This window comes from Canis lupus, chromosome 6 (assembly GCF_003254725.2).
Source record: "Canis lupus dingo isolate Sandy chromosome 6, ASM325472v2, whole genome shotgun sequence".
In the NCBI taxonomy this organism is placed as follows: domain Eukaryota; kingdom Metazoa; phylum Chordata; class Mammalia; order Carnivora; family Canidae; genus Canis; species Canis lupus.
Window position 1 is genome coordinate 67,333,003 of NC_064248.1, and position 15,802 is coordinate 67,348,804.

At 37.3% G+C, this 15,802-nt stretch overlaps 1 protein-coding gene and 1 pseudogene across 1 annotated transcript; both read right to left on the reverse strand.

Annotated features, from left to right (window-relative positions):
- Window positions 1-13,956: 13,956 nt before the first annotated feature.
- Window positions 13,957-14,375, reverse strand: LOC112679127 (transmembrane protein 258). The gene has a single exon (XM_035718117.2). The coding sequence runs from the start codon at window positions 14,325-14,327 to the stop codon at window positions 14,088-14,090; it is 240 nt and encodes a 79-aa protein (XP_035574010.1). The 5' UTR covers window positions 14,328-14,375; the 3' UTR covers window positions 13,957-14,087.
- Window positions 14,376-14,385: 10 nt separating this feature from the next.
- Window positions 14,386-14,511, reverse strand: LOC112641118 (U4 spliceosomal RNA; annotated as a pseudogene).
- Between the last annotated feature and the right edge of the window lie 1,291 nt (window positions 14,512-15,802).

Here is a 15,802-nt window from a genome sequence, read left to right on the forward strand (position 1 = left end):
ATGGAACCAAAAGACACAATTTGGATTCTTGCCCTGTCACTTTTTTAGCTGTGCTACCTTGAACGTGTGACTTTATCTCTGTGTTTGTATATTTATATAAAACATGATGACATCCAATATCTCTCTGAAAGTATTACTAGTTAAGTAAGATAATACTTGTAAGGTGCCAATCATATTCTTCATACCACATTGATGTTACTAGTTGTGACACTATCGTTATATTCAGATGCGGTGCTATTGACAGCTATTGAGAATCTCCACTAGAAGTTACTGTCTGGGACTATTTGGTCGGAATAGAATCCCTGACCCTAGAAGATCTCTTAAAAGTAAAGATTTTGTTAAAAATGCCATCTACAGAGTTAGTTCCTGCATTTCAAGTGTCTTCAATTATTGCAATCTTGGTTTGCACAAAATAAAGTTTTCTTAACAATCCAATAGTGATTGTTCAATTACTGTTTCCTTTCTACAAGATCTCTTCTTGTAGAAGAGACTGCTTCACTGCCTATGAGCAATATTCAGACCAGCCGTGATTTGTGCCTCATCTCATCTCAAACCAGCATCACTCCTGAATTTACCTTTATTTTTAATGAATAGCTTACATTTTTTTTTTGTGAGCTGATATTAAAAAGTACGTTGTGCTTCAAGTGAATATGCTTTTAGTTTTATGAACTTTGATAAGAAAAATAGAAATGGAGGGGAGGGGCACGATGGCGGAAGAGTAGGGTCCCCAAATCACCTGTCTCCACCAAATTACCTAGAAAACCTTCCAATCATCCTGAAAATCTATGAATTCGGCCTGAGAATTAAAGAGAGAACACCTGGAATGCAACAGTGAGAAGAGTTCGCGCTTCTATCAAGGTAGGAAGACGGGGAGAAAGAAAGAAAGGAACAAAGGCCTCCAAGGGGGAGGGGCCCCGCGAGAGGCCGGGCTGAGGCCGGGGCGAGTGTCCCCAGGACAGGAGAGCCCCGTCCCGGAGGAGCAGGAGCTGCACCGACCTTCCCGGGGGAAAGGGGCTCGTGGGGAGCTGGAGCAGGACCCAGGAGGGCGGGGATGCCCTCGGGCTCCCGGGGACAGTAACAGCAACTGCGCCCCAGGAGAGTGCGCCGAGCTCCCTAAGGGCTGCAGCGCGCACGGCGGGACCCGGAGCAGCTCGGAGGGGCTCGGGCGGCGGCTCCGTGGAGGGGGCTGCGCGGCCCGGGAGCGCGAATCCAACAGCGCAGGCCCCGGAGCACAGGGCGCCGGGACACAGCCCAGGATCCCGCCTCCCCCGGGACAGGCAGAGGCCGGGAGGGCCCAGGACAGCGAGGACGCTCCTGCCCGAGCTGAGCAGATCAGCGGCTCCGCCCCGGAGCCTCCAGGCCCTGCAGACGGAGTTCCTGCCGGAGCTGAATCCAGGTTTCCAGAGCTGCCCCGCCACTGGGGCTGTTCCTCCTGCGGCCTCACGGGGCAAACAACCCCCACTGAGCCCTGCACCAGGCAGGGGCACAGCAGCTCCCCCAACTGCTAACACCTGAAAACCAGCACAACAGGCCCCTCCCCCAGAAGACCAGCTGGACTGACAACTTCTAGGAGAAGCCAAGGGACTTAAAGTACACAGAATCAGAAGATACTCCCCCGTGGTTCTTTTTTGTTTTGTTTTGTTTTGTTTTGTTTTGTTTTGTTTTGCTTTTTGATTTGTTTCCTTCCCCCACCCCCTTTTTTTTTCTCCTTTCTTTTTCTTCTTTTTTTTTTTTTTTTCGTTTTTTTTCTTCCCTTTTTTTTCTCTTTCTCTTTTCTTTCCTTCTTTCTCTCCTCTCTTTTTCTCTTTTTCCCAATACAACTTGCTTTTGGCCACTCTGCACTGAGCAAAATGACTAGAAGGAAAACCTCACCTCAAAAGAAAGAATCAGAAACAGTCCTCTCTCCCACAGAGTTACAAAATCTGGATTACAATTCAATGTCAGAAAGCCAATTCAGAAGCACTATTATACAGCTACTGGTGGCTCTAGAAAAAAGCATAAAGGACTCAAGAGACTTCATGACTGCAGAATTTAGAGCTAATCAGGCAGAAATTAAAAATCAATTGAATGAGATGCAATCCAAACTAGAAGTCCTAACGATGAGGGTTAACGAGGTGGAAGAACGAGTGAGTGACATAGAAGACAAGTTGATAGCAAAGAGGGAAACTGAGGAAAAAAGAGACAAACAATTAAAAGACCATGAAGATAGACTAAGGGAAATAAAAGACAGCCTGAGGAAGAAAAACCTACGTTTAATTGGTGTTCCCGAGGGCGCCGAAAGGGACAGAGGGCCAGAATATGTATTTGAACAAATTCTAGCTGAAAACTTTCCTAATCTGGGAAGGGAAACAGGCATTCAATTCCAGGAAATAGAGAGATCCCCCCCTAAAATCAATAAAAACCGTTCAACACCTCGACATTTAATAGTGAAGCTTGCAAATTCCAAAGATAAAGAGAAGATCTTTAAAACAGCAAGAGACAAGAAATCCCTGACTTTTATGGGGAGGAGTATTAGGGTAACAGCAGACCTCTCCACAGAGACCTGGCAGGCCAGAAAGGGCTGGCAGGATATATTCAGGGTCCTAAATGAAAAGAACATGCAACCAAGAATACTTTATCCAGCAAGGCTCTCATTCAAAATGGAAGGAGAGATAAAGAGCTTCCAAGACAGGCAGCAACTAAAAGAATATGTGACCTCCAAACCAGCTCTGCAAGAAATTTTAAGGGGGACTCTTAAAATTCCCCTTTAAGAAGAAGTTCAGTGGAACATTCCACAAAAACAAGGACTGAATAGATATCATGGTGACACTAAACTCATATCTCTCAATAGTAACTCTGAATGTGAACGGGCTTAATGACCCCATCAAAAGGCGCAAGGTTTCAGACTGGATAAAAAAGCAGGACCCATCTATTTGCTGTCTACAAGAGACTCATTTTAGACAGAAGGACACCTACAGCCTGAAAATAAAAGGTTGGAGAACCATTTACCATTCGAATGGTCCTCAAAAGAAAGCAGGGGTAGCCATCCTTATATCAGATAAACTAAAATTTACCCCAAAGACTGTAGTGAGAGATGAAGAGGGACACTATATCATACTTAAAGGATCTATTCAACAAGAGGACTTAACAATCCTCAATATGTATGCCCCGAATGTGGGAGCTGCCAAATATATCAATCAATTATTAACTAAAGTGAAGAAATACTTAGATAATAATACACTTATACTTGGTGACTTCAATCTAGCTCTTTCTATACTCGATAGGTCTTCTAAGCACAACATCTCCAAAGAAACGAGAGCTTTAAATGATACACTGGACCAGATGGATTTCACAGATATCTACAGAACTTTACATCCAAACTCAACTGAATACACATTCTTCTCAAGCGCACATGGAACTTTCTCCAGAATAGACCACATATTGGGTCACAAATCGGGTCTGAACCGATACCAAAAGATTGGGATTGTCCCCTGCATATTCTCAGACCATAATGCCTTGAAATTAGAACTAAATCACAACAAGAAGTTTGGAAGGACCTCAAACACGTGGAGATTAAGGACCATCCTGCTAAAAGATAAAAGGGTCAACCAGGAAATTAAGGAAGAATTAAAAAGATTCATGGAAACTAATGAGAATGAAGATACAACCATTCAAAATCTTTGGGATGCAGCAAAAGCAGCCCTAAGGGGGAAATACATCGCAATACAAGCATCCATTCAAAAACTGGAAAGAACTCAAATACAAAAGCTAACCTTACACATAAAGGAGCTAGAGAAAAAACAGCAAATAGATCCTACACCCAAGAGAAGAAGGGAGTTAATAAAGATTTGAGCAGAACTCAACGAAATCGAGACCAGAAGAACTGTGGAACAGATCAACAGAACCAGGAGTTGGTTCTTTGAAAGAATTAATAAGATAGATAAACCATTAGCCAGCCTTATTAAAAAGAAGAGAGAGAAGACTCAAATTAATAAAATCATGAATGAGAAAGGAGAGATCACTACCAACACCAAGGAAATACAAACGATTTTAAAAACATATTATGAACAGCTATACGCCAATAAATTGGGCAATCTAGAAGAAATGGACGCATTCCTGGAAAGCCACAAACTACCAAAACTGGAACAGGAAGAAATAGAAAACCTGAACAGGCCAATAACCAGGGAGGAAATTGAAGCAGTCATCAAAAACCTCCCAAGACACAAGAGTCCAGGGCCAGATGGCTTCCCAGGGGAATTTTATCAAACGTTTAAAGAAGAAACCATACCTATTCTCCTAAAGCTGTTTGGAAAGATAGAAAGAGATGGAGTACTTCCAAATTCGTTCTATGAGGCCAGCATCACCTTAATTCCAAAACCAGAGAAAGACCCCACCAAAAAGGAGAATTACAGACCAATATCCCTGATGAACATGATGCAAAAATTCTCAACAAGATACTGGCCAATAGGATCCAACAGTACATTAAAAAAATTATTCACCATGACCAAGTAGGATTTATCCCTGGGACACAAGGCTGGTTCAACACCCGTAAAACAATGTGATTCATCATATCAGCAAGAGAAAAACCAAGAACCATATGATCCTCTCATTGGATGCAGAGAAAGCATTTGACAAAATACAGCATCCATTCCTGATCAAAACTCTTCAGAGTGTAGGGATAGAGGGAACATTCCTCGACATCTTAAAAGCCATCTATGAAAAGCCCACAGCAAATATCATTCTCAATGGGGAAGCACTGGGAGCCTTTCCCCTAAGATCAGGAACAAGACAGGGATGTCCACTCTCACCACTGCTGTTCAACATAGTACTGGAAGTCCTAGCCTCAGCAATCAGACAACAAAAAGACATTAAAGGCATTCAAATTGGCAAAGAAGAAGTCAAACTCTCCCTCTTCGCCGATGACATGATACTCTACATAGAAAACCCAAAAGACTCCACCCCAAGATTGCTAGAACTCATACAGCAATTCGGTAGCGTGGCAGGATACAAAATCAATGCCCAGAAGTCAGTGGCATTTCTATACACTAACAATGAGACTGAAGAAAGAGAAATTAAGGAGTCAATCCCATTTACAATTGCACCCAAAGGCATAAGATACCTAGGAATAAACCTAACCAAAGATGTAAAGGATCTATACCCTCAAAACTATAGAACACTTCTGAAAGAAATTGAGGAAGACACAAAGAGATGGAAAAATATTCCATGCTCATGGATTGGCAGAATTAATATTGTGAAAATGTCAATGTTACCCAGGGCAATATACACGTTTAATGCAATCCCTATCAAAATACCATGGACTTTCTTCAGAGAGTTAGAACAAATTATTTTAAGATTTGTGTGGAATCAGAAAAGACCCCGAATAGCCAGGGGAATTTTAAAAAAGAAAACCATATCTGGGGGCATCACAATGCCAGATTTCAGGTTGTACTACAAAGCTGTGGTCATGAAGACAGTGTGATACTGGCACAAAAACAGACACATAGATCAATGGAACAGAATAGAGAATCCAGAAGTGGACCCTGAACTTTATGGGCAACTAATATTCGATAAAGGAGGAAAGACTATCCACTGGAAGAAAGACAGTCTCTTCAATAAATGGTGCTGGGAAAATTGGACATCCACATGCAGAAGAATGAAACTAGACCACTCTCTTTCACCATACACAAAGATAAACTCAAAATGGATGAAAGATCTAAATGTGAGACAAGATTCCATCAAAATCCTAGAGAAGAACACAGGCAACACCCTTTTTGAACTCGGCCATAGTAACTTCTTACAAGATACATCCACGAAGGCAAAAGAAACAAAAGCAAAAATGAACTATTGGGACTTCATCAAGATAAGAAGCTTTTGCACAGCAAAGGATACAGTCAACAAAACTCAAAGACAACCTACAGAATGGGAGAAGATATTTGCAAATGACATATCAGATAAAGGGCTAGTTTCCAAGATCTATAAAGAACTTCTTAAACTCAACACCAAAGAAACAAACAATCCAATCATGAAATGGGCAAAAGACATGAAGAGAAATCTCACAGAGGAAGACATAGACATGGCCAACATGCATATGAGAAAATGCTCTGCATCACTTGCCATCAGGGAAATACAAATCAAAACCACAATGAGATACCACCTCACACCAGTGAGAATGGGGAAAATTAACAAGGCAGGAAACAACAAATGTTGGAGAGGATGTGGAGAAAAGGGAACCCTCATACACTGTTGGTGGGAATGTGAACTGGTGCAGCCACTCTGGAAAACTGTGTGGAGGTTCCTCAAACAGTTAAAAATAGACCTGCCCTACGACCCAGCAATTGCACTGCTGGGGATTTACCCCAAAGATACAGATGCAGTGAAACGCCGGGACACCTGCACCCCGATGTTTATAGCAGCAATGGCCACGATAGCCAAACTGTGGAAGGAGCCTCGGTGTCCAATGAAAGATGAATGGATAAAGAAGATGTGGTTTATGTATACAATGGAATATTACTCAGCTATTAGAAATGACAAATACCCACCATTTGCTTCAACGTGGATGGAACTGGAGGGTATTATGCTGAGTGAAGTAAGCCAGTCGGAGAAGGACAAACATTATATGTTCTCATTCATTTGGGGAATATAAATAATAGTGAAAGGGAATATAAGGGAAGGGGGAAGAAATGTGTGAGAAATATCAGAAAGGGAGACAGACCGTAAAGACTGCTAACTCTGGGAAACGAACTAGGGGTGTTGGAAGGGGAGGAGGGCGGGGGGTGGGAGTGAATGTGTGACGGGCACTGGGGGTTATTCTGTATGTTAGTAAATTGAACACCAATAAAAAAAAAAAAAAGAAAAAAAGATCATCAAATTATAAATCTGGAGGATTCTTTTTATAAAAAGTGAAATTTTATAAAGAAATTGAGAAGGAGATGTTAATATAAATTTTTATGGAATCTGATCTATAGTTTTTAAAGTATTTCATTTCATAAAATTTAATACATTATGAGGTTGAAGTAATTTGTACACCATAAAATAGTTCTAGGGCATGTTCTCTTTCAAATATATTTCTATTTAACAGAAATATATTATTTATTTGGGAATATATCCACGTAGCTTCCATGTGTCTTCAGTAAATATTCAATAACTATCTACTGCATACTGGTCACCACTCACATAACTGGAAATATGATGATGAACAACATAGTCGCTGAGCAAGGAGTTTTCCATCTGACAGAGAAAAGAGACAAGATAGATATAAAAAGATTATAAAAAGGTGCAATAATGATATATGCACAAAGTGTCCATAAGACACATAAAAGGCACCCAAAAGGTATAGGAGAACCTCCTCAAAAGACTGGGTAAGAATGTTCCAGATTGAAGGAACAGCATGAACAAAGGACAGTAGGGAAGAGGATTAGGGAAATGGAGCCTGGAAAGGTGGAAGTAGCTCATTATGACAAGTACATACAGGCTGAGCAGAGGGACATGGAGAGATGAGCAAAACCCAAATCTGAAAGGACTTCATGGGCCACGCTAATCAAGTTTGATTTTGTCATAAGAGATACAGGAAACCATTCAGAGATTTTAAAATGAAGGATGATGTGACCAGACTCGATTTTAGAAAGAATCTGACAGAGGAGCAATGAAGGGAGTATGGAAGCCATGCTCAGAGGAAAGGACCCAGTGGGCACGGGTGGACACAGGGAAGCAAAGGGAGCTGCAGGACCTAAGTCAGACTGGTGGTGAGAATGGAGGACGGCAGACAGTTCGGCTATTTTGTATAGAGAATCAATATGAGTTGGAGTCCATCTCCTCATGTCAGTTTTGGGTCACATTTGCTTTTCCATTTCAGATTGCAGTCATGCACATTTCCATGAGTCAAGAGGAACTTCCAGCTTTAGAACTCCCCACTTTGCTGCCCTTGTGTCACTTGTGATTGAAAACACAAACACAGGTCACCAGGTGTTTGAACTGCCATGTCCTGGCCTAACTTTTCATGGAATGGGTAAAAATTAGTTGAAACAAGAATGATTTCGTTGTTGGAAAATGTCAGCCTCATCTACACAAAACGTAATGAAGTGGGAGAAAAAAATATGAAATATCTTAAAACTAAATATTGCACTTCCAGATGAAGTCATAGTTCAGTGCTGTCAGTGTGGTTATGTCCGAATTGTCATTAAACTGACAACTTTTCTAAGCAATAGATTGAGAATTATTATGTAAGAACTCTAATAATCATTACTAACATTTATGAGGAATTTACCATTTGCAAAATATTTTCCAATCCATTATCTCATCATGAGAAACTCGTCTTATGATATGATGTATTCTATGTGATATTAGCAATATATTTCGTAAAGTTGAGACCACTCAGGCTTTCAGTGTATGGGTTAGCAGAGCCACGCTCTTTCCAAAACATATTCTTTGTTGAATGCAGCCAGCCACATCCTTACAGGAATTCGTCTGTTTGAACATATTACCCTTTATTTGAAAATCTCTTCATTGGCTTCCCATAAAAATCTGTATTGATTTTAAAGTTTTGTTACTCACTTATAAGGCACTTAATGGCCATAGACCAATATGTGTGCTAGATCTATTGTCTCTATATGTCCCTTGTTGCCCATTGAGGTCACGATGAGCAGACGATTTAGTCCTTCCGAAAGCATAAACTCAAATCCCTTGAAGCTGAGGCTTTTAGAAAATATGTTCCCTGATTGTGGAATGTAGTTGTAATTTTAATACGTTATATTCCATCTGTCTGCATGAGAGAAGAAACAGTTGTGTTTGGTTACATCTCAAAATGCTTAAGATTATTATTTCTGGCTATCATATCTCTATATTGTAGTATATGTATATCTTTAATAAAATCTATTGACATGCTTTTTTGAGTTTATTAAACTTAAAACTGATCACCTTCTTGCTCCACCAAGGAACATCGAACTTCCTCTTACATGATTTCCTACCGGAGAAAAAAATTTCTAAAGACAAGATAAACTCTTCCCTCAAGTCTCAAACACTCACTTCAGGTTCTCAAATAAAGAACTGTAGATGAATTGGCTAGGTTTAAAGCTAGAAAATTAGAATTATGAAAAGACATTTAAATTGTATATTATAATTGCTGTGTATCAATATACAAAGTAAAATGGGGACAGATCATCCTTATTGAAGAATTCCAAATGTAGACATTCTTCTCTCCAGAAGGTAGTGCTTGATTCTCTTCTACTTGAGTGTGGGGTAAAGGGGTAACTCATTTTCAAAAAATTAAGTATGAAAAGATAAAACTACTTTACAGTAGAGATACTTGGCAGACATTAACTTCATCAAAGTTAACATCACCAGGGACATGTTGTTGACATCATGAAATCTGTAAAATGATGTAATGAGAAAAGGCCATTTCCATGATATTCTTCCCCAAAACTCCAAACCCTAATAAAAGTACAAAAAACCCATCAGACAAATCAAAATTAAAGAACACTTTACATCACACCTAACTATTACTCTTCAAAACTGACAAGGTTACTAAAAATAAAGATGAAGGAACTTTCTCAGACCAGAAGAGACTAAGGAGATGTGATGACTAAATACAATATGACTCCTGGATTTGATTCAAGAACAGAAGAATGCTCATGGGGAAACTCATAAAAACTGCAGTAAATAGTAATTCACCAACGTTAATTTCTTTGTTTTGAGTAATGCACCAGGTTATATAAGATTTTAATACTAGAGGAAAGTTTCTTGAAACTACAGTATATCTGAAATTCCACAAAATCTGTTTGTTTTAGAAACATTTTTTAAGCACCTGCTATTCTTAAAGGTTGTTAAGTGTAGCTACACCTACCATATATTCAATATAATTCTCTTCTTCACATTTGTTTTAATTCACAACATTCATAAAGGTTTTCAGCCTAAATTTGAAGAAATGAAAAGGCCAAGGTGATAATTGCTTATTAGTCAAGTAACCTTTTAAACCCTGATTTTAAAAAAGAAATAGTTCATGGTACCTATCTCTGTGGTCAGTAATCTCAACCACAAAAGAAAAGTTATGATTTAAAGGCTGTTTTCGTTCTCTTCATTGCATTACCTTTCATGCTTTATACTTGATTTTATAATATTTTGAGATTGTTGCATACTAAGTATGAAAAGCAAATAAAAATGAGCTAGCATGCCCTCCAATAGAGGCCACTAGCCAGGAATAAGTCAATGTGCCATCCACATTAACAGTTTTTGAGAAATTTTGGCCATTCTAGCTCCCTGTCTCATTATCTGAAAAACAAAGAAAGAGGTGACCTTTAAGATAGCCTTAGAATTTTAAATTTTATAAATCTTAATGATACTGTGAGGGGAGAAATCCTTTGCAAAGATTAGATTAAAAATAACTTTTTAAAGATTTTATTTATTTATTCATGAGAGACACACAGAGAGAGACAGAGACATAGGCAGAGGAACAAGCAGGCTCCCCATGGGGACTCGATCCCAGGACTCCAGTTTCACAACCTGAGCCAAAGGCAGACCTCAACCAATGAGACACGCAGGAGCCCACAAAATAACTTTAAGCATGATTGACAATATTTTTGTGGAATATTTTGGCCAGATAATATGCTATTAAAATCATAGCCTTGAATTCAAGCAGTCATAACAACTGTGACCTTTTTATGCATACTTTCTTTGGACTATTTACATCACTATACCTAATCAGTTAATGAAGACATTAATACAGTTTCACATGTATGGATGCATGACAATTGACTAGGAGATAACCTACTACCACACACTAGATATAATCTCATACACACCAAAGTTTCTGTCTTCTTTCTGGCAACACCTAAAGACCTGTGTCAATCTACACCTATAGTTCTAAAGTGAGCAGCAGTGGAAAGGATCACTCTCCAATCCCAGGTATTTCCTCCAAAAACATATGAAGTTTTGACTTTTGATACAATCTCAGTGAGTTTGTAACTCTTGTAGGATGAAACTTTCAGCACAATCTTCAGTATTTGCATTTTATCTGTTTTTCTACATATCACAAGAGTTTTACGCATTTATATTATTTATAATGTTGCATGTCTTTTTTTTTTTTTTTTTTGACATTAAGACCAGTAGGATTAAGGAAACATAAAGATAGAGGTGAAAAAAATGTGCAATGTAAGAAAGCGATGTAGGAAAGGATGGTCTTTGGGAAAAAAAAGGGCAATATTAAATAAGATGTTTCTTTCTCAAGTCTAAGTACTTCCAACCAATCAGGGCACATGATGCAAAATGAAGGCAGCTGATCACTGAGATGTGGACTGTGGCTTGTCAAGACCTTGGGCCAAACAGATATAGCAAGTCACTCAGTTCCTTTTCCTTTTCAGAAAATCTTTCTCAGCAAGAGGCAGCTAGTTTTTTCGCACAGCAAGCAAGACTCAGCATGTGAAGCTTTGAACAAACCTGCACTGCAGGGAATGTTTTGCAGAAACTGCATGACAAGATTGCCAAAAAGATTACCTCTTGATTTCCTTTGTCCTTGGGTTTATTTCATCTAATAATGGGGCAAAGATGGTACCTTCTACAACGAAGAAAGAATTTATTCATGAGTTATATGCAGCAAAATTGTTTTAAAATCCTTGTTCCTCATAATTTTCTAAGAAAACAATACCTCATTGAATCTAAAATGTATGTTTTTACTTTTAAAAAATGTTTATCATTTTACTATACTTTGTAAGCATAGAATAATTTGTTCTTGCAACAGCTTGAAGCCAGATCCTAAAAAGAAGTATTTCCTCCTTCTTTACTAAAAAGGTGTGAACAACCAGCAAAACATAATATGGGGTCAAAGTAAGTGAAAATCAAGCCATTTAACTAAAACCAAAGAATATATATATATATATAGACAATACAATTCAAACATGCTACTTTTATCTTTTACTTTGTTGTCTGGCACACATAAAAAAACTTAGATACTAATTATTATTGCTCTAACAGACATGGCTGTCATAGCTTAAGAAATACCATGAGGTTAGTGTCAGAACACCCAGTTTTAAGTACCGTTTCTTTCACTTAGTGCTTGGCATTTTGAATTGCATTTTCTTACCTGTGAACTGAAAATGATGATGGTTAGATTGCCTAACACATATAGTAATTTTGAGTGTATAATAAAAGAAGGTTACATATTTTCTTAGAATTATATTTCAGAAAAATAAATAAAAATCTAGTGCATGGAAAAATTTATCATTATACTCTGTCACTTTTAGTTTGTCATAATCATTCCAGATATTTTACTAGTTATAAAGTCATGGAGCTATAAGTACCTAGGAACCCCACTTACATCAATGAATAGACCATTCAAGCAGAAAAATCAATAAGAAACATTAGCCTTAAATGACACATTAGACTAGATTAGACAATAAATATATGCAGAACATTCCATTCAAAACAACAAAATATATATTCTTCTCAAATTCACATTAGAAAATAATATTTTATGTCATAAAACAAGTCTCAACCAATTTAAGAAGACTGAAGCAATATCAAGCACCTTTTTTGACCATAGAGGTATAGAACTAGAATCAACTACAGGAATAAGATTGAAAAGCTAACTAATACTTGGAGATGAAACAAGATGCTGCTGAACATGGGTTAAAAAAGAAATCAAATGAGAAATTAAAAAAAAAACCTTGAGACAAATGAAAATAGAAATACAACATACTAAAATCTATGGAATGCAGCAAAAGCAGTTTTGAGAGGAAAGTTCATAGCAATAAAGATCTACTTCAGGAAACAAGAAAAAGCTCAGATAATCTAATTTACACCTAAGGGAACTAGAAATAAAAGAACAAATGTTGATAGATGAAAGGAAATAATAAATATCAGGGAGAGATAAATGAAATAAAGACTAAAAAAGACAATATAAAAATTCAATAGAAGAGTCAGACCTTTGAAAAGATAAACATATCACAGGAGTTACGCATTTATATGATTTATAATGTTGCATGTCTTTTTGTTTTTTTGACAGCAAGACCAGTAGGATTAAGGAAACACAAATTGAAACTAAGGAAAAAAGAAAGAAGGCTCAAATAAATAAAATCAGAAATGAAACAAAAGTTACAACTGATACCAAAGAAATAAAAAGAATCATAAAAGGCTACTATGAACAACTATAGGCCAACAAATTTGGCAACATAGAAGAAATGGATAAATTCCTACAATCATCAAATCTTCCAAGATTGAATCATGAAGTTAATAGAAAATTTGAATAGATCAATTTACTGGTAAGGAGATTGAATCAGTAATCAGAAGCCTCCTGACAAACAAAAGTCTAGGACCAGATGGCTTCACCGGGTGAAGTCTACCAAACATTTGCAGTTAATATTTATCCTTTTCAAAGATTTTCAAAAAACTGAAGAGCAGGGATCATTTCCAGACTAATTTTACAAGGCCAGCATTACTCTGATAATAAAACCAGATGAGAATTCCACAGAAAAATAAATTACAGGGTGTTATTCCTGCTAAACATAGATGCAAAAATCCTCAAAAAATTTTAACAAACTGAATTTTTAAAACAAAATTTAAAAGATCATACACCACGGTCAAGTGGGATTTATTTCAGGAATGCCAAGATGTTTTAACAACCATAAACTAATCAGCATAATACACCACAATGACAAAATGAAGGATAAAAATCATACAATCATCTCAATAAATAAAGAAAAAAATTGGCAATATTCAACATTAGTTTATGATAAAACTCTCAACAAAGTGAGTACAGAAGAAACATACCTCAAAGACCATTTCTGACAAACCCACAGCTAGACATCATAGTATGTGGTGAAAAGCTTTCAGCTTTTCCTCTAAGATCAAGGACAAGACAAGGATACCCACTCTTTACACTTTTATTAAACATATTATTGGAAATCCTAGCCAGAGCAACCAGTTAAGAAAAAAAATAAGTATCTAAGTTGGGAAGAAAAAAAGTAAAACTGTCACTATATGTGGATATGATTTTTTTTTTTTGATGGTCACACATCTGCTTTTATTGGGAGCAGCAGGTGGGACACTTCCAGCAATAGTAAAAATATTAATTTACAAAAGCAGGAGTTCAGTGAAGCCACCTTGTTGGAACCCTTGGGAGCTCATACGTAGATGCCAACCCAGAGCAGCAGGAAGAGGACTCCAAAACCCATGAAGAGTGAGGCCACCAAGGAGATGAGGAGCTCTTTGCAGATATCCCGAGTGTACTTGGTGGAGGTGACCTCATAAACGAAGAACCAGGCGGTAAAGGACATGCCAATTGCCAATAGCACCACGGTCAGATGGGGGAAGACGGCAGGGTTCACTGGGCTGGTGTATCTGCTCATGGCCTCGAGCTCCATCTCGCCAGGTGTAGGCTCATCCACCGCTCTGCCACCGGAATAACACGTCGGCAGTGGATATGATTTTATATATAAAAATTTCTAAAGACTCAACCAAAAACTGTTAGAACTAACAGTTTTCAATTAGCAATAATCGTGCCTCGGATAAACCTCATTGACTACGATACTGCCACTGCACAAAGCTCCGTTAGAACTAACAAATGAATTTAGTAAAGTGGCAAGGTATAAAATCAATATATTAAAATATGTTGTATTTTTATATACTAACAATGAACTATTATAATGTAAACATAATAAAACTATTCCATTTACAATTGCATCAAAAAGAATAGTATACCTAGGGATAAATTAACCAAAGAGGTGAAAAATTTATACACTGAAAATCATACAACGCTGATAAAAGAAATTGAAGAAGACATGAACAAATGGAAAGATATACTGTGCTCATGGATTAGAAGAATTAATATTGTCAAAATGTGCATATCAATGAGAGCAATCTACAAATTCAATACAATCCTGTAGATGAGAAAATTTCAATGGCCTTTTTTTTTTTTTTTTTTTTTTTTTTTTTTTTTTTTTTTTTTACAAAACTGGAACAAACGATCCTAAAATTTGTATGGATTCACAAAACATCCCAAATATCCAAAGCAATCTTGAAAAAGGACAAAACTGGAGGTATCACTTTCCCTGATTTCAAATGACATTACAAAGCTATAGTAATCAAAATGGAATGGTATTGGTATAAAAATAGACACACAAATTAGTGGAACAGAATAGAGAGCCCAGAAATAAACCACATTTATATGGCAAATTAATTTATGACAAAAGAGGCAAGAATATACAATGGGAATGGGACAATCTTTAACAAATGGTATTGGGAAAACTGGACAGTAACATGCAAAAGAATGAAATTAGACTACTATTTAACACCAAATTAAAAATAGATTAAAGACTTAAATATAAGACCTGAAATAATAAATCTAGAAGGAAGCAGGTGGTCAGCTCCTTGACATCAGGTTTGGCAATTATTATTATTATTTTTTTTTTTTTCGGAGGGGGTTGACTAAAGGAAAGAACAACAAAAGTAAAAATAAATAGATGGGACTATATGAAACTAAGAAGCTTCTTCATAAGTTAAGGAAAACATCAACAACATGAAAAGGCAACCAATTGAATAGGAAAAATTTTTGCAAATCATATATCTTATAGGAGTTAATATCCAAAATAGATAAAGAACTCTTGCAACTCAACAGCAAAAAAAACCAAAAAAATCCAATTAATTAAAAATGGGCAGAGGATCTAAATAGACATTTTTCCAAAGAAGACATACAAATGGCCAATAGGCACATGAAAAAAGCCCAACATCACTAATCATCAGGAAAATGCAAGTCAAAACCACAAGGGATATCCTCTCACACTTGTTAGAATGTTTATTATCAAAGATTGAAGTAAAGGAAACACTTGGGAACCATTGG

What these genes read in the sequence shown, in the direction of transcription:
- LOC112679127 (XM_035718117.2), bottom strand. Translation starts at nt 14,327, where the DNA reads ATGGAGCTCGAGGCCATGAGCAGATACACCAGCCCAGTGAACCCTGCC.